This window comes from Myxocyprinus asiaticus, chromosome 27 (assembly GCF_019703515.2).
Source record: "Myxocyprinus asiaticus isolate MX2 ecotype Aquarium Trade chromosome 27, UBuf_Myxa_2, whole genome shotgun sequence".
Lineage (NCBI taxonomy): Eukaryota > Metazoa > Chordata > Actinopteri > Cypriniformes > Catostomidae > Myxocyprinus > Myxocyprinus asiaticus.
In genome coordinates, this window is record NC_059370.1 from 20,347,247 (window position 1) to 20,370,397 (window position 23,151).

The 23,151-nt window shown below is 39.2% G+C and overlaps 1 protein-coding gene across 1 annotated transcript; it reads right to left on the reverse strand.

The window, feature by feature from the left end:
- Window positions 1-3,217: 3,217 nt before the first annotated feature.
- LOC127418373 (transcription initiation factor TFIID subunit 7-like) lies at window positions 3,218-22,800 on the reverse strand. The gene is made up of 13 exons (XM_051658995.1): window positions 22,562-22,800; window positions 22,303-22,336; window positions 21,869-21,945; window positions 13,060-13,138; window positions 12,668-12,801; window positions 12,273-12,396; window positions 12,105-12,163; window positions 11,592-11,664; window positions 11,055-11,165; window positions 9,511-9,702; window positions 4,666-4,778; window positions 4,060-4,119; window positions 3,218-3,701 (listed from the first exon to the last, which is right to left on the reverse strand). Exons 2-13 carry the CDS (start codon window positions 22,319-22,321, stop codon window positions 3,657-3,659), a joined length of 1,086 nt encoding a protein of 361 aa, XP_051514955.1. The 5' UTR covers window positions 22,322-22,336; window positions 22,562-22,800; the 3' UTR covers window positions 3,218-3,656.
- Between the last annotated feature and the right edge of the window lie 351 nt (window positions 22,801-23,151).

The following is a 23,151-nucleotide window of genomic DNA, read 5'->3' on the forward strand; positions in this document are numbered from 1 at the left end:
TTTCACTTTAGGTGCTTGACGAATGACATGTAATCAGTGTAAATTGAACAGTCAGTTGTCATTAGACAACTTTTGTCATAATTTCTATAATGCACATAATGGTTTAAAAAATTCAAATTTTATGTGTGATTGTGTGAAATGTTTATGGTAGACCAAAATGGGAAAGTTTCCAAGAATGTAATGTTACCAAAGATCATAAATACTCATAAATTGAAAACATCTATTCTAAAAACCCAGTAGAAATTTTGACATTTGAAAATAATAATTGTCTTCAGGGTTTTAGAACTACAAACTGAACGGCTCTGTTTAGATAATCAAAAAAAAAAAAATGGCATCACAGTGGCTTTCCCACATATACACTGTTGTTTCTAACTTGTGTGCACACACACCTAATCCTAGCTCTGTGATGAGTGGCCTGAAGAGCCTGGTTAAGATCCCCCATCGATGGCTCTCTCCCTCTCTGTCATTTGATCATGCTCCTCTCTAAATCATTCACTCTGCCAACATTTAAACAGACTGCCCCCGGCCAACGTCAGCCTCTGACAATAACACAGCAGATCCGGTGAGCACATTTCAAAAGGATGCGCTCCCCGGGAGACACACAAGAGAAATGATAAAGAGAGAACAAGATGGAAGATTCAAACTGAAAAAGACAACAAGGTGTGGGTGACACATGGGGTGCAGCAGTATGAAATGAATAACAGGGGACAGGAAGACGAAAGAAAGTGTCCCTGATAAGGGGAACTGTAGGAGGCTGAAGTCACTCTGCTGGCTGCATATGTATAAGGCTCATTAGGAGATCTACCCACACTGCCTCTGGAGCCACCGCGAGAGACGATACATCTGTCACTTCACATGCTTCAAGAGGACTTACACAGACCAACTCCTGTCCCTGCTGCTCATGCAGTCAACCAAGCTTGAATAAACTCGAACCACCAAGGATAAAGGTTACTACATATGCGTATTAATGTCAAGTGCAGTTAAGAAAGTGAAGGCAGTTGGATTATTTATGATACTTCAGAAGCAAGGGTTTTCTGAGATGGTGGTATGTGTAACTTTGAATTTGGTCAGTGATCTTTGGTTAAGGTGAAGTAGGTTTGTGTATACCAACAAGCCTACCTTTGTGTTTGTCCAGGAGCTCTGTTGTATGTTTGATGACCAAGTAATTACATTTTTGGGTGAACTATTCCTTTAACAGTTACTCCAAAGCCCCTTTATAACCCTAATTTCTTGGACTGTACGCAGCAGAACCACAGCCTCCTGGTACTTCTCTGCAGCTTCACAGAAGCAGCCATGCTTGACCAGAGTGTTGCCCAGGAGATGAAGCGAGGGAACAACCTTTAACTTCTCATCCTTCTCCATCATCCAGAACTCGCACTGGTAGGAGAACGGGTCGTCCACCAGAGGAAGACAGAGAATTGGAGCGTGCTCATCTCGCTTGGCTGAGGATGGAAAACACATCTGAGAATTGGGAACAGTGTTCCTTTCCCAATGTGTAGTACTTGATTGCGTAACATTCTTTTACGCTCATTTTGGTTAGCAGTAAGAAATCTGTTGGAGGTGGATGAGCAGAACTTGAATGTGTGTACAATTGTGTAGTAGTGAAAGGGTGCCTGTGTGTTTTCGCTTGTTTTATTGTTGTTCTGTCCCACCGAGATTAGCTCCATGATGAAGATTAGAGGCTCTGGTGTCCTCATCAGCTCATCAAGCTCTGGGATGCCCATAGAGCGGTATTTAAACATGTTTCCCATGCCACACATGTGTTTTTGGCCCTCCAGAGGATCCTTTCACTGAGCAGCCAATCGCAATCCCTTTAGAGACCATGGGATAAAGGCCTGTGTGCTGAGTAAAGAAAAGATGTTAAAATACCACAACCTCTTATTCAATTTATTTCTACACCATCCCTCTAACTGGAATCATTAGTCTCATTTGACTTGCAGAATAGATTATTTCTTTGCTTTTCTGTGTTTGGAGAAAATGTTAGAGCAAAAACAAAAAATTTCAATTTCAATAGAAAATGTAGGAGTCCACCAAAGGTTGTCTCGTGCATAATGAATCAGGAACATCCTTATGTGAAGATTAATTAAGATCCAATTTAAGCTGGTGTGATTACAACAGCAGAAAGGGGACAAACAGTGGGAGGCTCAACAAAGGTTTAGTTTTAATTCGAATAGCACTCACAACAGCATCACGCCAAAACTCTGCCACCTCTCAAATCCTCGTGGAGGTTAGCAGCACCTCCCACACCTCCATTTTGAACATCTTCCTCATGAAAAACAAGTGGGATACTTGTTTTTGCAACTGTCGTCAATCACTGTTCTCTCAAATTTGTCCAACAGGATTTGGAAGTGGAACACCAGCTTTGTGGAAAAAAGGATCGGAACAGGATTGGGAGAGAGTGTTTATGTTTTTATTTTTCCCTGCCTAGTACTTCATACACGTTGAAATTTGTTATTGGGTGCATGTTCGTATGCGTAACAGAAAGATAGGGCTGTCAAGCAAGCCAGGATGTCTTTCTCTCCATGCCATTCCAATGGCTTCATTGCGTTTGCAAAAAAATTAATAAATTCTGGTCCAATTTTGCCTTTACTAAAGACGACATTTTAATGTTGATGGAGGCACCTTGATGTAATGGGAGCACACAGAGCAAATACAGAGCACAGCTGGTAAATGGAAAGAGTAATGTTGGCATTGTCGTGGAAGTGTTTGTCATCCTCTCCAGGCTGAGGGCCATATGGCTTGACAAGCATGGGGAAAAGTTACCTGGCACAGATATGGCATGCCTCTGCTGCTGTCCAAACTGATGGGTTGCCAAACTTCTGTTGAGCGATTATCCAGACCAATTGGCTTGTCACGGATACAACCTTTTTATTGTCTATAAAATCAAACTACAACCATTTCTAATCAGCGTTAATGGTTAGAAATTCACCCATCCAAACAAATGTCCAATGAAAAGCATATATCACCACAGGTACTTCATATGAAATCACACACCACACATTATCCAGGGCTGTATTTCTGCCTTACCTTGGTTTCCTTTAAAATGTGGCAATGGTCCTTGACCTCCATGCAGGGACTGGTGAACAGAGAGCAGAACTCAGAATATGGAGAGAGTTGAGATCATTCTAGAAAGCAGTAGAAAGTGTTTGCTAGTATGGGAACTACTGCAGACAGAATAACCTGGAAGTATCTAGTAACATTTTCCAGTTTGTTTGCATCCAAGATGGGAATAAGATTTCAAATTTGCCAACTTTATTGAACAGTAGAAACTCTGCAAACAACAAAAACATTTTAAACAGCATTTTGCTCATTCACATCAATTTAAACCTATAATTAAAAAGAAGTGCATGAACATGTTAGGCTGCAACTACCAATTTATTTAAAATACTGCAGTTAACTCAAAAATGCTAAATTTTGAAGTATGTCCACATAAAATGTCACATTAATTTACAGTACATATATACAACCTAACAGAAAAGGAGAGGTATCACAGAAACATTGGAATTTACAGAACATTCTGTGTCAGAACTCCCAACTCCATGATTTAAACACAAAACCAATCTAAGATGAGTTTAAATTCAGTTATGACATGATGTATTAAGCAGTTGTTTCTGGGTTGATTCTTTGCATTGCAGTATCTTGGTATTTGTCAGGCATCACTTCTCGATCAGTGAGTCCAGCTGCTCTTGCAGGGAGGCCAGCTGTTGGAACAAAATAGCATTGATGGATGGCTAGCATAAGGGGTATAATTGAAGGCTAAGTGAAATATGCTCAAAAACACCTCCAACATTGTTACTTTCTTCCCCTTAGCACATTATTAGTCAGTGTAGGCTGAAACAAACAGTGACGAAGGAGAAAATAACATTGATCAAGGGGCCATGGGTTGGGGTGAATTAAAAATGTAACAAGTAATGCAATAAACACAGCTCTTCTACTCACCGGTATTCAATACGAAAAATTACATTCAGCGAGAGCAATGGGAATATGTGGAAGTAATTGAGAGTTATTGATTTTGTATGCTATATCCATGCAGGCCTTTGGGTTCATATGTAAACTAACCTGTTCCATCTCTTGCTCCTCTTGATGGGTCATGTCATTCAAGTGAGCCTGGAAACGATCCTGTAAGAGAGAGACAGAGAGAGATGATCTAGCTGACAGTGCCCTGTTTTGATGCTAGCAGTTTATGAACGTCTGGGCTGTGTGTGCACAGATCTATTTGATTTGTGGCAAAGTGAATGAGCTCAGAAGAGCATGACCTTTGCCTGTCCGCTGTGCCCATAATGACTGCGGACAGATTTAGCCAGTGCTGTGCACACAGCGCAGTAGAAATGACAACTTTAAACCACAAGTCCAACCCTCTTTCACAGCTACTAAATCCAGGAAATGAGTTGGCAGAGAAATGGGAAATGAATTTATATGCTATTTAGTGAGTTATATAGAAACAGCTGACAGCAGAAATGTAATATTTACGCCTTAAAAAGATGGCAAAAACATGCTTTCTTGGGGCTTATTTAACGCCATTTTCTGAGACTGTGCTACACAAAAACTATGCTGCCATGGCTATGTGTTTACATGATGTAGTGTGCCAGAGAAGGCCTGTCTTTTGCAGGGGCAGGAACATTTGCGCCTTTTTGTGCTTAGTGTCTGCAGGTCAATGAAACTCACCCTCAGAGCTTGATTTTCCACCTCCATGATCAATTTCTCCTGTTGCTTCTTGCGGGCACGTGTCTCCTGCAGCTTGGCCTTCAGACTGTTGATCTGCACCTGGAACTCCGTTACTGCAAATCAAACAGAGCTTGTGAGCCCTATATATGAGCCCCAGTTAATATGCGTATTGTTTAGTCGCAGACTCTGATGTCATAGACTCTGTTGAGCACTCTTTTTCATTTGAGAGCAAGTTGATCTGCGAATGCTCCATTAATCTGAGGTCCCAATTATCTGGGAATTCTTCACACTCAAACCGCTCAACCCTTCAGGCTGCATAGATACTGAACAGCAGTTCTTATGATCTGCACTCTCAGAGAATGAGAATTCTGAAGCTTAGTAAGGGAATACACACACACACACACACACACACTTTAGTGCAATGTTTTTGTGGATGATAGATCAGAACAGACATTTTAACAACATTCCGTCAATGAAGTTGAGAATACTCTGGAGCATTTGGACAAGTGGCGTAGCCATTGGACCCAGGCCCACCCAGAATACTAGAGATTATTCCTTGACTTCAAATATACACTACCGGTCAAAGGTTTTGAAACACTTGACTGAAATGTTTCTCATGATCTTAAAAATCTTTTGATCTGAATGCGTATGTTTAAATGTTTGAAATTAGTTTTGTATACAAAAATATAATTGTGCCACCATATTAATTTATTTCATTATAAAACTAATATTTTATAAAAATAAAAAAATAAAAATGTTTTTGAAATTGATGACTTGAACCAAATAATATAGAAAAGCAGTCAATAAGTGCCCAACATAGATGGGAACTCCTTCAATACTATTTAAAAAGCATCCCAGGGTGATAGCTCAAGAAGTTGGTTGAGAAAATGTCAAGAGTACATGTCTGCAAATTCTAGGCACTTTGAAGATGCTAAAATATAACACAGTTTTGATTTATTTTGGATTTTGTTTAGTCACAACATAATTCCCATAGTTCCATTTATGTTATTCCATAGTTTTAATGACTTTACTATTATTCTAAAATGTGAAAAAAAAAAAAAAATATATATATATATATATATATATATATATATATATATTATAATAAAGAATGAGTGTTTCAAAACTTTTGACCAGTAGTGTATATTTATAAAACAGTTTAAAAAATGCATAAATTCTGATTTCTGAAAGTGTGACAGAACTGTTTGAATGTGGCGGTTCTCTGTTGTTAAGGAAAATTTGGTAAAAAAAATAAATAAAAATTATATATATATACAGGTGCTGGTCATATAATTAGAATATCATCAAAAAGTTGATTCATTTCACTAATTCCATTCAAAAAGTGAAACTTGTATATTATATTCATTCATTACACACAGACTGATATATTTCAAATGTTTATTTCTTTTAATTTAGATGATTATAACTGACAACTAAGGAAAATCCCAAATTCAGTATCTCAGAAAATTAGAATATTACTTAAGACCAATACAAAGAAAGGATTTTTAGAAATCTTGGCCAACTGAAAAGTATGAGCATGTACAGCACTCAATACTTAGTTGGGACCCCTTTTGCCTGAATTACTGCAGCAATGCGGCGTGGCATGGAGTCGATCAGTCTGTGGCACTGCTCAGGTGTTATGAGAGCCCCGGTTGCTCTGATAGTGGCCTTCAGCTCTTCTGCATTGTTGGGTCTGGCATATCGCATCTTCCTCTTCACAATACCCCATAGATTTTCTATGGGGTTAAGGTCAGGCGAGTTTGCTGGCCAATTAAGAACAGGGATACCATGGTCCTTAAACCAGATATTGGTTGCTTTGGCACTGTGTGCAGGTGCCAAGTCCTGTTGGAAAATGAAATCTGCATCTCCATAAAGTTGGTCAGCAGCAGGAAGCATGAAGTGCTCTAAAACTTCCTGGTAAATGGCTGCGTTGACCTTGGACCTCAGAAAACACAGTGGACCAACACCAGCAGATGACATGGCACCCCAAACCATCACTGACTGTGGAAACTTTACACTGGACCTCAAGCAACGTGGATTGTGTGCCTCTCCTCTCTTCCTCCAGACTCTGGGACCCTGATTTCCAAAGGAAATGCAAAATTTACTTTCATCAGAGAACATAACTTTGGACCACTCAGCAGCAGTCCAGTCCTTTTTGTCTTTAGCCCAGGCGAGACGCTTCAGACGCTGTCTGTTGTTCAAGAGTGGCTTGACACAAGGAATGCGACAGCTGAAACCCATGTCTTGCATACGTCTGTGCGTAGTGGTTCTCCCCCACATTTTTGAATGGGTTTTGTTTCACAGTCCTCTCCAGGGTGCGGTTATCCCTATTGCTTGTACACTTTTTTCTACCACATCTTTTCCTTCCCTTCGCCTCTCTATTAATGTGCTTGGACACAGAGCTCTGTGAACAGCCAGCCTCTTTTGCAATGACCTTTTGTGTCTCGCCCTCCTTGTGCAACGTGTCAATGGTCGTCTTTTGGACAACTGTCAAGTCAGCAGTCTTCCCCATGATTGTGTAGCGTACAGAACTAGACTGAGAGACCATTTAAAGGCCTTTGCAGGTGTTTTGAGTTAATTAGCTGATTAGAGTGTGGCACCAGGTGTCTTCAATATTGAACCTTTTCACAATATTCTAATTTTCTGAGATACTGAATTTGGGATTTTCCTTAGTTGTCAGTTATAATCATCAAAATTAAAAGAAATAAACATTTGAAATATATCAGTCTGTGTGTAATGAATGAATATAATATACAAGTTTCACTTTTTGAATGGAATTAGTGAAATAAATCAACTTTTTGATGATATTCTAATTATATGACCAGCACCTGTATATATATATATATATATTATATATTTGGCCGAAAACTTGGGCCATCCATTTATATTAAGGCCCACCCAAAAGTAATTTCCTGGCTATGCCCTTGATTGGGACATGCAGTACATGACTTACATTTTAAAACTACAATCAATTTATAAAATATGCAATGTTATTTAACAGGAGAATATGGATATTTCTCAAATCCAAGTGAGCAGCCAACCTAGGCAATAGGGATGTCAAAAGTACCCGTACTTGTCAAATGTACCAGGATTAACTATCACTGGAAATATTGGAACTGTGCATTAAGACTTGCAGTGTAAAATAAATGCAGCCATAAACCTGTCACTGTCTATTATGTTGTTAGTATCAAACAATATTAAAAAGAAAAAGAGAAAAGCTGTTTACTTAATCACTTGAAGTCATTTTTACTTTAAAAAAAAATTACTGAGTGCACCTTTAACTTTTTAATAAAGGAGTGCATTCAACTGCATAGTCGTTTTGCTGTTGTATCGAAATTGGTATCGAGAATCATGAAATTTCACTGGTACTGGTATCAACTACTGAAGTTTTGGCATCATGAAAACCCACATTCCAAATGTGCCTATGATGCCTAAAAATGCTATCTAGGTAGGCAGCTCACCAGGTTTTGATACAGCCTATATGTATTGAGAGCATGTGTCACGATTCCTGTAGGCTTTTAAACCATTATTTCATATGACAAATACGGCTGCAACGATACACAAAATTCACGGTTCGGTACGGTTTCGGTACAGCAGGGAAAACAAAGAATCTTTCTTTAAATTATTTAATTTGGAAACAGTGGCTGATGGGCAAAAATTCTTATTGTGAAGGCTCATTTATACATGACTACACTATGCATATTTCTTCACTGAAATTACAATAAAAAACTTAAGAGCCTCTTATATGCTCATTGTATAAAAACATAAATAATAAAAGAAAAAAAAATTATGATTGTAACAAAATTAAAACATTAGTGGTGCAGATTTCTGTGTCTTTTGCCTTTCAGCTCACCGCTCAATTTTCTTGTTTTTTTTTTCTCAGGAAAATCAGAATATCCACATTATCAGAGCAGAGGGCGGATCTGTTTTGCATTGACAATATCCCCTGCTGATGAAATATTACTCCCAGTACCACCGCTCCCTATATGCATATTATTGTTATTCATTATTCAAGGACCCGGTAATGGTCACGGAACAGTCGATCGCCTCACACTTTCTCACCGCACCTTCCCGAACAACAGATTTTAGAGATGACAGTGGGTCTTCAATCTCTGGCTTATTTAAGTCCGACTGCATGTACAGTACCGAAGGCCCTGTATCCGTTCGGTTCGGTGTGGATACATGTACTGTTGCAGCCCTAATGACAAGTAATAATGTTACCAACCTGCATCAAAACACTCTCGACAAGACAGAGGAGCTTCATGCACCTATTTTAAGGGCACCAAGGTCAGCCACCTGCCATAGGCATTCTTATTTACATGCAATAATCATTTAATTGAATTATCGAAGGTGCAAGTATGTTTTTGGAAGATCAATTAATCCATTCAAAATCCTCTTGGCTCAAAAATCTGAGAAATGGGCATGACACCTCTGTAAGACATCTGACTAAATAAGGTAACTCTATGGTTAAACCTTTATCTTTCAAGAATATGTGAACAATAGATGTGGTGACAGTTCTGAGCAGCATGGCTAATTTTTCTCATTTTAGCCTAGTGCCAATGTGATGTTGAAGGCACCCTGCCAGCATGGAGGCAGAGAGCTGTCAGGTAGCCGGCTTGGGAGATGAAGCCAAGGTCAACTGTGTCCATCACTCACTGCCATAGGTAAAAACCGGTACTGCCATCTGACCTAAATTCAGCAGCACACTCATCATTCAAATGCTAATCTAGGTTCGTGCTAGCCTGCCTCCCTTAGACAATGGATTGCAATTTTAAATTGGGCTTTTGCAACAGTCCTGATGACATGCTGTAACTGAACAGACAAATGCCTGTACTGCCTTCCTACCGATCTGATTGTTCCTGTCGTTCTCATCTCCTCCATCGGTTTCATTGAGTTTCTCATGGAGCTGCCTGACCATGTCGTCTTCAGTGTCCATGATGTTCAGATCTTCATCGTTGTGGCGGTCGCCGTCCTCATCCTCATCTTCACTGCTACTACTGATGTCGTTGAAGATCTCCCGAAGCTCGTCATGTTGGACTAAGTTAGGAGAGAAAAGGGATTACTGCTGGTAAAATAAAAAACTTGAGACATAGCCCTTTTCCACCAAAATGGCGATGGTTCTCGTGCCGAACCTGTGCTCTGCTGGTTCACGGCAGGGGCAATCTGGAGCCTTTCGTAAAGCGGCCGCATTTTTCCAAACCAGACTTGAGAACCGAACAATGACATAATGGGCTAGATGACAGTTTCACATGACTACCTCACCTGCCCACAAACAAACATGGCACATCACAGTGTTTGTATACAACTTTTACTCTTGTTTTTGAGGACATACGGATTAATGCAATCCAACATTACTCAACAAGATTTTCAGAGACAACATCTATGTTAAAGACAACAGGTAATTACATTATTTTGTAGGAACTATGGCTTAACTTGATAAGTTCTCTAAAATGTAACAGTGGAATTATTAACATTGGTGTAGCAGATGGTTATATTTGGATTTTTGCCATAGTATATAATATTAGGTTTATGTCTTGATTGAGAATCCCACTGGTTTACTTAAAAGATAGCCGTGATCTTCCAAACTTTTGAGTAGCTAGTCAAAAATCCATACAGAGCAAAACAATGCACAAAATAAAATGCACTTAAAAAGTTGGTAAATATAATAACTTACTGAGTTCAGCTGCATAGGACACTGTGATTCTGTGTTTGTCTCAAGTGTGACTGACTGAATTTATTGCCCCGGTTAGCTCGTTTTCCGAGTCCAGAACATCATTGCTCCATCCACTGCTGCTTTTGTTTAGGTCCTTCTTACGTTCCCTGCACTCTCTCAAGTGTTTATCAATTTGTTTATGATTTGGTAAATTGTCTGATTGAAGCTGACGTGCATTATTTTGTGCTGCATCTTCGTTCTCGTAGACTACTTTTTTCCTTTGCGATCTCTCGAGTTTATCTCGGATCTCCATAAAGAACATATCGCAAGTAGAGTGCGCGTTTCGTCCGCGTCACCTGAACGCTGTTGATGTCTGATAATTTTGTGATTTTTGTTTATTGTTTTTATAGAGTGACAAAGTACTCTATGCTACAGGTGATAGCTACTGTTGTTGTTTTGTAAAACTTTGGTGATGAAACAATATCCCAACCTACTCCCCCTAAAGTAATCGGTTCCTGCATAGAGACCAGCTAGCTTTTGGGGTCGGTTTCAAACTAGGTTTTCAGCCCTGGAACAGCCTTTTCTGCGGTGGACACGCACAAAACAGTTCGAGAATTTGCATCGGCCCAGAAACCCACCCCCGAACCATGTCGGTGGAAAACGGCTGACAGAGAGAGGATAAGGCAACTATAAACCAATCAGAGTTTTTATCCAAGTCTGTGTTCAGATCATTTACCAGACGAGCCGTGACCCTTGTGTCCCGAGGTTCCAGGTGAGGAATCCAGGTTCGACAGAGATAAGCTGTTGTCAGGTTCTTTTGACTCATCCTCAGCAATCACCTCCCATCCTGACCATAGGGTCAAGGTTCATTTATCAGTAATAATACCTTTTTCATAACCCAATAATCCCTTTATCTTTTCATCCCCCGAGTTTTACGGCAACTCATTTTCTTATTTGCTATATGACTGTGCCGCTGAGCTCCAAAAATTTGTACGTGACTCATGCCACCTTTTTTTCCCCCCTCTTATGCTGACTCTTAGGATGAGCTTCAATTCCATTTCTTGCCCAGTCAGTCAATTTATTTTGTGAGGAAGTCTGCCACCTGGTGAAAAAACTTGGCATGACAGAAAAGAAGTCTGGAGCGTTCTACAAGAGTACTATGACATTTGCATCTAAATTGGTCGTGACATAGGTTTTGAAGCAACAAAACACGAGAGGGGAAAACAAACTACATGAAATAAAGGAATGGACAGCATGTGTAGTAAAAGGATACGAACACTGACGGCTTCTGCGTCTGTGCTCAAGAGCCTCTTCACCTCCTTTTCCACATCAGGAGACTCGATGTACTGCAGGATAAATCAGGTTAGAATTGAGCCCCAAGGAAAATGTTTTCGCTGTACGCACGCATCCAAACGCACACATAGCACTAACAGTAGATGCTGGCTGTGCGCCAGAGAACACATTAGTGATTAAAAAAGGGAGCCAAGTCAATAGCAAGCTGCAACTTAAAGGAGATTTATGCAAGAGTCAGAGAAGAGCCTTGCACTAACTCGCTCGCTGTCACTTCAATCAATGCAACAGTCAAATTGCTTTCCTGCATACCTTGGTGGCAAATGAAGATGGAGGTGCTTTATTTATATGTAAATCTTAGCTATCCCATCAACTCATTTCTCTTTTCCTGCAAGAGTAAACATTTTTTTTCTCCATCTAGGGCTGTGAAAGGGTTGTATAATCCTTTGAAATGCAGAAGAATGGGGGAAACGCTCGAGGGAATCTAAACGGTTACCTTCTTCCTCGCTGTCTTTCTAAACCGCCTCTTTCTTGTGTTCTTCAGTGGAAGAGTAACTGAAGACAGACAGATGTGATTTGATATTAAATGGTTTCAATCTCTCAATTACTCATAGACTGTCTCAACACTCACTCCATACCAATTACCAGCAGGAGAGGTACTTACTGCCGTGGTTCCAGACAAACTTCTTGTCTTTGTCCTTGTCTTTCTTTTTGCTTTTGGAGTCTGTAGTGCCAGTGGGCTCCTCTAGAGGGGGGTAGAGGTCTCCATCCAGAGTGCATACAAGCATCTTTAACAGGAGGACAGAGGAATTAATAGTGATTTGGCCATGAGGACATGCTGAAGCTCATCAAGTTAATGTCTGCACAACCGTTCACATTATGCAATAAATCGTCTAAGATTGCAAAGAGGCACTTTAGTCCAAGACAACTTGGAGATTCTTCAATTAAGACACTTTTTCGATGGGGGTGAAACTTCTATTGATGGCCTTTGTACACCTTTCAAAATGCCTGTTTTTTTTTTTTTTTTTTCTGTCGAGGTAAAAGGTTGGGAAAACGTACCTGACAGATATCAGCAGTCTTGTAGAGCGTCTTTTTGTCAACAGTTTTTAGCGATTCCAGGATGCAGGGTAAATCTACTAATTTACAAGCTAAAGGGACACGGTCCACACGTACAATCCCATGCCGACCATCAGCTAGGAGTATGGTAAACAAAAAACATAAGCAATATTTGTGTAATGAAAACAGATTAAATACACTGAATCATAAATGACAACAAGTCACCATAAATTGTAAAAATAAGTGATTTCTAACTCTGGTTATGTAAATTACAGACATATAAAAGCCTTCTGAACTGCAACATGCTTGCATAAAAAGAAAGCTCTTCTTTGCTAAATTTCTAAAAGATCATCTGAATTTATGTCTTATCTAACTTTACATTTCTGTGCACTTACCATGCAACTCTATAGTAAGTCTGTCTTTCATGTTCATGCTGCTAGACTGGGCAATCCGTCTCACTGTAGATGCATATTCCTAAAAGACAATTCATCATACAGAATTAAATATTTTTCATGATATTAACCTATTTAAATTAGGGATGTGCAAAACTACTAATTTTCATAATGGACTATATCGATTAATTGGATAAAAAATGAAATTCCTAAGTTCCTGTGTTTTATTTAAGAAGAAGAAGAATGAGCTTTATTGCAAAGTATGCTTACACATACAAGGAATTTGTCTTGGTGACAGGAGCTTCCAGTACACAACAATACAAAACGGTAACAAGATATTTAAAAATAAAATAAAAAAATTAATAAAAAAAATAGATAAATATTGAAAAGAAAAAAGTATATATAGAATACACAATATATATATATATATATATATATATATATATTATACATACACACTTACATATACATAGATACACACACACACACACACATACACATACATAGTGCAAATCTTAATACAAATCGGTTATGTACAGTGCAAGGGAATGTAATGGCAGAAGAGCTTGGATGTGTTGGATAATATAAAAGACTAAGCTGTGTATTGCACATTAATTATTGCTCAAAGGGGCAGTTTTAACTGTTCATGAGATGGATAGCCTGGGGGAAAAAACTGTTCCTGTGCCTGATGGTTCTGGTGCTCAGAGCTCTGAAGCATCGGCCAGAAGGTAACAGTTCAAAAAGGTAATGGGCAGGGTGAGTGGGGTCCAGAGTGACTTTTCCAGCCTTTTTCCTCACTCTGGAAGTGTGTAGTCCTTGAAGGGAGGGCAAGGGGCAACCATTAATCCTCTCAGCAGTCCGAACTGTCCTTTGTAGTCTTCTGATATCCGATTTCGTAGCTGAACCAAACCAGACAGTTATTGAAGTACAGAGGACAGACTCAATGACTGCTGAGTAGAACTATATCAGCAGCGCCTGTGGCAGGTTGAACTTCCTCAGCTGGCGAAGGAAGTACAACCTCTGCTGGGCCTTTTTCACAATGGTGTCAATGTGGGTCTCCCACTTCAGGTCCTATGAGACGGTAGTGCCCAGAACCTGAATGACTCCACTGCTGCCACAGTGCTGTTTAGAATGGTGAGGGGGGACAGTTTTGGGGGGTTCCTCCTAAAGTCCACAATCATCTCCACCGTTTTGAGCATGTTCAGCTCAAGGTTGTTTTGACTGCACCAGACAGCCAGCTGTTTAACCTCCCTTCTGTATGCAGACTCATCGTCATCTCAGATGAGGCCGATGATGTCATCTGCAAACTTCAGGAGCTTGACAGAGGGGTCCTTGGCGATGCAGTCACTGGTGTAGAGGGAGAAGAGTAGTGGGGAGAGCATACATCCCTGGGGGGCACCAGTGCTGGTTGTACAGGTGCTGGAAGTGAATTTAAATATGATTTAAAAAAAACCCAGAAATGATAAAGGGCTACCACCCCTGGAGTTCGCTAGTCCGAATCCCAGGGTGTGCTGAGTGACTCCAGCCAGGTCCCCTAAGCAATCAAATTGGCCCGGTTGCTAGGGAAGGTAGAGTCACATGGGGTAACCTCTTCGTGGTCGCTATAATGTGGTTCGTTCTCAGTGGGACGCGTGGTGAGTTGAGCATGGATGCCGTGGTGGATGGCGTGAAGCCTCCACACGCGCTATGTCTCCGTGGCAACACGCTCAACAAGCCACGTGATAAGATGCGCGGGTTGAAGACCTCAGACGCGGAGGCAGCTGGGATTCGTCCTCCGCCACCTGGATTGAGGCGAATCACTACGCGACCACAAGGACTAAAAAAGAACATTGGGAATTGGGCATTCCAAATTGGGGAGAAAAAGGGGAAAAAAAAGAAAAGAAATGATAAAGGGCATGAGAATTTGATTCGATTTACAGTACTGAATTCATGATTCTATACTCAGAATTTATTATTATTACTTTCAGGACATATGCAAAACAGTTCCTTTCCTTTAAATGCAAAATTTAACAAAATGTACTGTCCATTGTATGATGATCCATCAGGGATGGAGTGGGACAAAAAAAAAAATCAACCCAGCAGAGGGCAATGGTGACACCAGAATAGAAATATGAATAATTCTGTCCTGCTGAAAAATACATAATTATGTTAGATTAATATGCTTGTACACTGTCACTGATTACATACATTTTAAGTATTATAAATGAATATTGTCGGCTTTAAAATAGTATTTTCACTGATTACATGTTTTTAAACTATTCTTTTAAAAAATGTGTGTATGTTCATCTAGTAAAAAAATGTTTTCCATAGTATAAATTTATTGATTAAATCACACGATACATTTGGCATTATCAGGAGGACTATCAAAGATCAGGACCCTTAGCATTACAAATATACATTATATTCAGCATTATATAGTTTAATATAGTACAATCATCTGTAAACGCTGTGCAAATTCACTCTCACAATGAAAAGTCTCATTCTGGTGTTAATTTCGTTCGCATGATGAGGAGAAATAATTTAAAACACTTTAAAAACCAGCACACCTTGACCTCCAAGACATCAGTGTGTTATCCATGAAAACTGCAAAACTCTTAAGTGTTTCAAACAGCACATGCCCTCTGTCAACGCACCTGAAGCAGCAAACTCTCCACATTAAACTGCAGGCTTATTATGATCTTCTTGAAGTGTTTATAAATTGCTCTTGTGCGCTGGAAAACTTGGGTCATGTTTTTTCCACTTCAACTAGTCTCTTTTTTTAAACGAGTTTCATCATGTAACACATTTTTCACCAGGCTGTTAAGTGACGTCACTGATGGAGCTTCTGCATGTTCGCCGCATATCTCCAACTAATCGATAATAAAACTTTGTTGTCAATGATTTCCATTATCAATAATTATCGATTAGTTGTTGCAGCCCTTATAATAATGTATAATTAGGCTGCTCAGTTATGTTCACGTTACCCCGATCAGACACGTTTCAGATGGATTTAAGGACACCAAGTGCAGCGCTTCAACATGGAAACTAACAGATATACAAAAAAAATATAGGCTAAATAACTAAAACATCTTGTTGCACAAAACTACCAAAGTAAGAAATAAGAAAGGCTCCAATACAGAGCAACACAAAACCGCCTATGCGCATCCTGAATGCAGAATGAAGTGCTTCAATGTAACCGAAGCACTTAGCATTCTCAGGGTGATCCTTGCTGCTCATTCAAAAGTGCACAACTGCAAGATAATGATGCGGGTACGAGGGTACACATCAAGTTCATGACATCACGCAGTTTAAACCTTTTTTACTACAACTATTTATTGAAGAATCAGCAAAAGACTTCAGTCTCTCCAAAGCACCTCACAAACAGGCGAACATTACTCAGAGGATTCAACGTACGTCAGTGATCGTCTTGAAATGTATTGTTGATGTGGCACTTTTGATGGCTGAAACAGCAGCAGTGCATAAATGGACAAAACTTAAAGCATTAAAAACATGAAACTTCTTGCAGAAGGGTTTTCTGTGCTGACTATGAGAGGCGTCATGCCCATTTAAAGTAAGTCAGATATCTGAGCCAAGAGGATTTTAAATGGATTAACTGAACTACCAAAAACATATTTTTACCTTTGATAATTAAATTGAATGGTTATTGCATGTAAAAAAAAAAATTCTTTAGTCACATTCTAAATTTTGTTTGTTTGTCAGTCCAATTGAGTCACATGTTCTGCTAAAGGCCACATCCCGTGGCTGCCTTGGATCGCACTCACGGGGAAGGTTGAGCACATACGGGAAAGCACGATGTTAAACTAATTAATTAAATCAACCTATGTGCAGTTAACCTTTCCAAACTGTGTTTGTCTCAGTGGAACAGTCAATCTTTTTTTTTCATAGTCTAATATAGATTGTCAATATTTTTGTTTGATCGGTCGCTGTTCATTTCCTTTGGTGCTGAAATGCATTTGACTGGTTTGCAGCGTAACACTCTCTTTTCTTCATGTTTAAAGAAAGCAGCAATTCCTCTCCTTTCCAGTCATTATAAAAACTGTAAGTAATGAAAGGCAGTTTTACGTGGTTCCTCTGTAGCAGCAGATTTTGTATCTGTTGAGGAAGGTGGCTGAATGGCTTGATGTGGCTTGAATGACCCATGCTGTTTACATTCTTTGTCTGGGGAAAACCATAATGTGTCAAACAGTGATGGCAATGGCGATAACTGCCATGATGAAGAGACAGTATTCCATGTATTCTTGGCATGTTTCAGAAGACGAAAGACAAACATATGGTTTGCTTGGCGACATTTCCACAGTATTCATCCAATCACTGTTATCGTAAACGGTGCAGCGACTCTCTCGTCTATGGGTTCTTCTCTTTTATAAAATTGTACATCCTCGTTCCTTTACTTGCATAATTTCTTCACAAATTTTCTGTGAAATATCAAGAATATTTTTATTATTTACTGTAAGCATTTTTGGGCAGAACCATGTTATTTTCTTTTTGATTCTCTCTTGAATAAAAAAATAATTCTCTCTGTGGATTATAAAAAGCGCATTAAAACACATTTCATTTTAACGTGGTGAGGCCTATGTTTAAAATTCGATGCCCTGGGGCCTGGGTAGCTCAGCGAGTAAAGACGCTGACTACCACCCCTGGAGTCGCGAGATCGAATCCAGGGTGTGCTGAGTGACTCCAGCCAGGTCTCCTAAGCAACAAAATTGGCCTGGTTGCTAGGGAAGTAAAGTCATATGGGGTAACCTCCTCGCGGTCGCTATAATGTGGTTCTCGCTCTCGGTGGGGTGCGTGGATGCCGCGGAGAATAGCGTGAAGCCTCCAAATGCGCTATGTCTCCGCAGTAACGCACTCAACAAGCCACGTGACGCAGAGGCAACTGAAATTCGTCCTCCGCCACCCAGATTAAGGCAAGTCACACTCCACCACGAGGACTTAGAGTGCATTGGGCATTCCAAATTGGGGAGAAAAGGGGAGTGAAAAAAATAAAATTTGATGCCCTGTTCAGTTCTTTATATTAAATGCATCAACAGATTATTTTTTATAGCCTACATATGAGCCATTTATTATCGTAGTATTTTGAAACACTGACGTTCGACCTGGAATTTAGACTCTTAGACTATCATCTAAGAGTGAGTTAAGCTACCTTTTGTAAATTAATGTTTGGTTTGACTATTCTAAAGTTGATATTTGATATATTTTACAGTGCATCTGGAAAGTATTCACAGCGCTTCACTTTTTCCACATTTTGTTATGTTACAGCCTTATTCCAAAATGGATTAAATTCATTATTTTCCTCAAAATTCTACAAACAATACCCCACAATGACAACGTGAAAGAAGTTTGTTTGAAATTTTTGCAAATCACATGTACATAAGTATTCACAGCCTTTGCCATGACACTCAAAATTGAGCTCAGGTGCATCCAGTTTCCACTGATCATCCTTGAGATGTTTCTACAACTTGATTGGAGTCCACCTGTGGTAAATTCAGTTGATTGGACATGATTTGGAAAGGCACACACCTGTCTATATAAGGTCCCACAGTTAACAGTGCATGTCAGAGCACAAACCAAGCCATGAAGTCCAAGGAATTGTCTGTAGACCTCCGAGACAGGATTGTATCGAGGCACAGAAAAATGTCTGCAGTATTGAAGGTCCCAATGAGCACAGTGGCCTCCATCATCTGTAAATGGAATGGAAGTTTAGAACCACCAGGACTCTTCCTAGAGCTTGCCGCCCGGCCAAACTGAGCGATCGGGGGAGAAGGGCCTTTGTCAGGGAGGTGACCAAGAACCCGATGGTCACTCTGACAGAGCTCCAGCAGTTTCTCTGTGGAGAGAGGAGAACCTTCCAGAAGAACACCCATCTCTGCAGCACTCCACCAATCAGGCCTGTATGGTAGTGTGGCCAGATGGAAGCCACTCCTCAGTAAAAGGCACGTGACAGCCCACCTCGAGTTTGCCAAAAGGCACCTGAAGGACTCTCAGACCATGAGAAACAAAGATTGAACTCTTTGGCCTGAATGGCAAGCATCATGTCTGGAGGAAACCAGGTACCGCTCATCACCTGGCCAATACCATCCCTACAGTAAAGCATGGTGGTGGCAGCATCATGCTGTGGGGATGTTTTTCAGCGGCAGGAACTGGGAGACTAGTCAGGATCGAGGGAAAGATGAATGCAGCAATGTACTGAGACATCCTTGATGAAAACCTGCTCCAGAGCGCTCTGGACCTCAGACTGGGGTGAAGGTTCATCTTCCAACAGGACAACGACCCTAAGCACACAGCCAAGATGACAAAGGAGTGGCTACGGGACAACTCTGTGAATGTCCTTGAGTGGCCCAGCCAGAGCCCAGACTTGAACCCGATTGAACATCTCTGGAGAGATCTGAAAACGGCTGTGCACCGACGCTCCCCATCCAACCTGATGAAGCTTGAGAGGTCCTGCAAAGAAGAATGGGAGAAACTGCCCAAAAATAGGTGTGCCAAGCTTGTAGCATCATCCTCAAAAAGACTTGAGGCTGTAATTGGTGCCAAAGGTGCTTCAACAAAGTATTGAGCAAAGGGTGTGAATACTTATGTACATGTGGTTTTTTCGTTTTTTATTTTTAATAAATTTGCAAAGATTTCAAACAAACTTCTTTCACGTTGTCATTATGGGGTATTGTTTGTAGAATTTTGAGGAAAATAATGAATTTAATCCATTTTGGAATAAGGCTGTAACATAACAAAATGTGGAAAAAGTGAAGCGCTGTGAATACTTTCCGGATGCACTGTATGTGTCATTTTATTTCTATATTTAGATTTTTTAAAGTTTAGGTTTATATTATTTCACGCCTTTGTAAATGTACTATTACACCATATCTATTGTTTTTTAGTGTTATTAGTGCTCTCTTATTTCTTGTTTTGTACTTAGTTGATACACCCGAACGCATATATCACGATGATTTTATGAGCAGCTATGCGTAATGTTACTACCCACAAGCTGTTTTAGGCATTCTAGGTGTTTTTATTTGTTCTATTGCTTTTACTTCATTTATATTCAAATTTATGAATTTTACTCGTTATGTAATGAAGACACAAACAAAAAAGAAGTATTGATAAAACATGTATCTAAGGATGAAAAACACCACTACACCAAACAAAGCCCCACAACAATATTTTACTATCTGACTTTTCCGCTCTGATTTTGATGACTCTGACTTATTTTTTGAATGTCGTTTCTCCTATTGAAGGGCTGTGCTTAGTGTCTAAGAAACTCGTCTGATTGGTGTCTTGTGGAAATTACCCCAACCTAATTATACAGAGTTTTGACCAACACACTAATGAAATCGTGCGATTAAGACATTTTTTTCTTGAAAAAGTTATTTTATTTTTATAAAACAGAATGTAATGGTAATATATACATGTTAAAAAGAACTAATATTACTTTAGTGTGGTTTTAAGTGTCAACCAATCCCCCCCAGCCATGACACCTATTTCAAATCTTGAATGGATGATTTAAAGAGAAATACAAGACACAAAATACAAACCATTTTATTTGGTTAATTTTCTTTTAGTAAGTTAATTTAGTTATTTTTATTATCTATAGCTTACACAGAACATGGAAAACTACATTTACAACGATCACCTCATTCAGGGGAAGGCTACATGTTCACCTTCTTTCAAGATAGGCTTCAGCTCACTCTCTATTGAGCTGAGTCACATTTTGCACTGCCTCTTATGTCGTATATGGAAAATATGTGCACAAAAGTAGTTGCAAGAGCACAATAAAGCGACGTAAAACTGTCTGAAGATGTAAAAATGCAATCGAATGCAACCGATACAATTACTGATTAAAACAGGTGTTTTATACCATTTCCTGTGATTTATACTGCTTGTTGCAGCAATATGAACTTTGCATACATGGTAGTGGTGGGTTGGGTTTGGTTGACCCTGGTACCCCCTCAAAAAAATTAGCTGCATGATGCCCCTGCTGACTATTAATCACTTTTAAGCACAGCAAGCTGTAATCATGCAAAAACACTCTCCAAGAAGTTGCATCTCTCAGCTAATTTGAGAATTGCGTATTCCATTAAAACCACCACCACTAAAAATATTATTGTTAGTAGTCGACCACCGTGGCACATCCCCTATTTAAATGATCCAAAATAAAGGACAAGAGTTGGCTTTTTTGTTTTGTTAGATTGTATGTAGCAACTGTGTTGACAAAACATATTACAACAACAAAATTCTGTTCTGGTAAAGTCTTACCAGCCTAAATGAACTTAATGTACTGTAATAGGTATTTTCAGTTCTGAGTATACTGTTCATACTGTCATGTTTTGCAATATGTCCCACGATATTCTGTGTGTGCTGCAAATACATTGATAATGTCGTGCTGTCTATCTGCACAATTTAACTATGCAAATATAGCACTAGGATCTTTTTGAGGAAAACCATTTCGCTCCCCATGTAAGCACATTGTTGAACAACAATTAAGTTTGGCTTGATCTGAATTATGTCAATTATATCAATACATCTGCAACATTCTGTCATTTTATGCTGCATACTGTAAGTCTGCAACTCAGTAGTTTGTACTGTACCTGGTTATTTATTGCTACATAGTGCATATATTATATGTTATTATAAGCATTAAATCTCACATTACACATGCATACACATGCAAAATTACACTTGAATTGAACACCACACTAAAATGATCAATTACTCAAGTGGATTCTTGTGGAAGTGTTCTGGTAGTATGCACATTGTTTAATAACAATATAGATTGACTTTCACCACAATACGTGAAAGGATGAAGACACAAACTGACCTGAGGAAGCCGCAGAACAAACTGACTCTCCAGCTCATGCGGAGCATCTTCTTTGTTTTTGGAGCCAACCTTTCCCACTGAAACAGAAAAAAAAAAAAAAACAGGAACTTTTAGTTTTCACATCATGAAATATTACACACTAGGATCACAGAAGCATAATGGAAATGGAAAAGGAGATGCCTTTAGAAAATAAACTGTAGCTGAACCATGGTCCAGTGACGGTAATAATATCATAGAAATCTGATACCAACTTACAACGTACTGAATAATTACCACGTACCTGTAAAATGTACTCCAAGGTATTTCAAAGCATATCATGCACCGTGATAAATGTCCATGAAACCATTGTAATAACATGGTCCAACTTTTCTGCATACTTGTAATAGAGGAAATAAATAAAGGGAAACATGAATGTGTAGACTAGGTGACATTACCTTTCGTTTTGGAGGTCATCTTTGGCTCTTAATTCTGAATGGAAATGGAAAAATGTAAATATTATAATGTTTTCATTATACTGACAAAGGAGCGCGCAACACACTAAGACTGTAAGACAGAAGAAATAAAAGCAATTTTAACAATCATTAAAAATAAGGTTCAGCAGAAAGTATTAAATAGAAAAGCATTATAGATGAATGATAAAATACTAAAGTAGATTAGAATACACGTATTCAAAAGTGTTTATAAAATACTCACCACAGTTAAGCGAACAGGCTAAAGGTAGAAATGACTGCCAGCTCACCTATCTAAAAGCGTTATATCAACTAGGTTAATAGTCATTCGTCTCCGACAATAACCTAGAGCATAAAATGACAGAAATTTGTAATACGTCATAAATTCTTATGTTTAATACAACTAAAAACCAAGAGGAAGTAAATGGCAGAAGATGAATAGTTTCTCGGTGAATTCTTCTTCTTCTAGTGATGTTTTATGGCGGTTGGCAAACCAACGTAAAAGGTGCATTTCCGCCACCTACTGGACTGGAGTGTGGAGCGTGACAAAAATAAAAAAAATAAATAATAATAATAATAATGAATACATCCTATTGATCAATCCTGTCTCTTTCAAATAATTAAATAATTAATAGTAAATTATTGATTGCTTTGGGCCACACTTAACAGAACAGAAATCTTTCTCTTTCATATGCAGCACAGTTTAGGAGTATATGTTCTACCGTTTCAGTATGTCCACATTTCTCACAGTTACGTCTCATGTTTCCCTGTTATGTGCAGACTCTGATTTAATGCTGAATGTCCTATACGCAGTCTGGGATATAATAACATCCT

Bases quoted from the DNA above. Each gene is read 5' to 3' on its own strand.
- LOC127418373 (XM_051658995.1), bottom strand. The intron at 12,802-13,059 runs GTAAGTGCACAG...CCATACTCCTAG, and splicing joins ACTTACTATAGAGTTGCATG to CTGATGGTCGGCATGGGATT. The intron at 12,164-12,272 runs GTAAGTACCTCT...GTCTGTCTTCAG, and splicing joins GTTTGTCTGGAACCACGGCA to TTACTCTTCCACTGAAGAAC.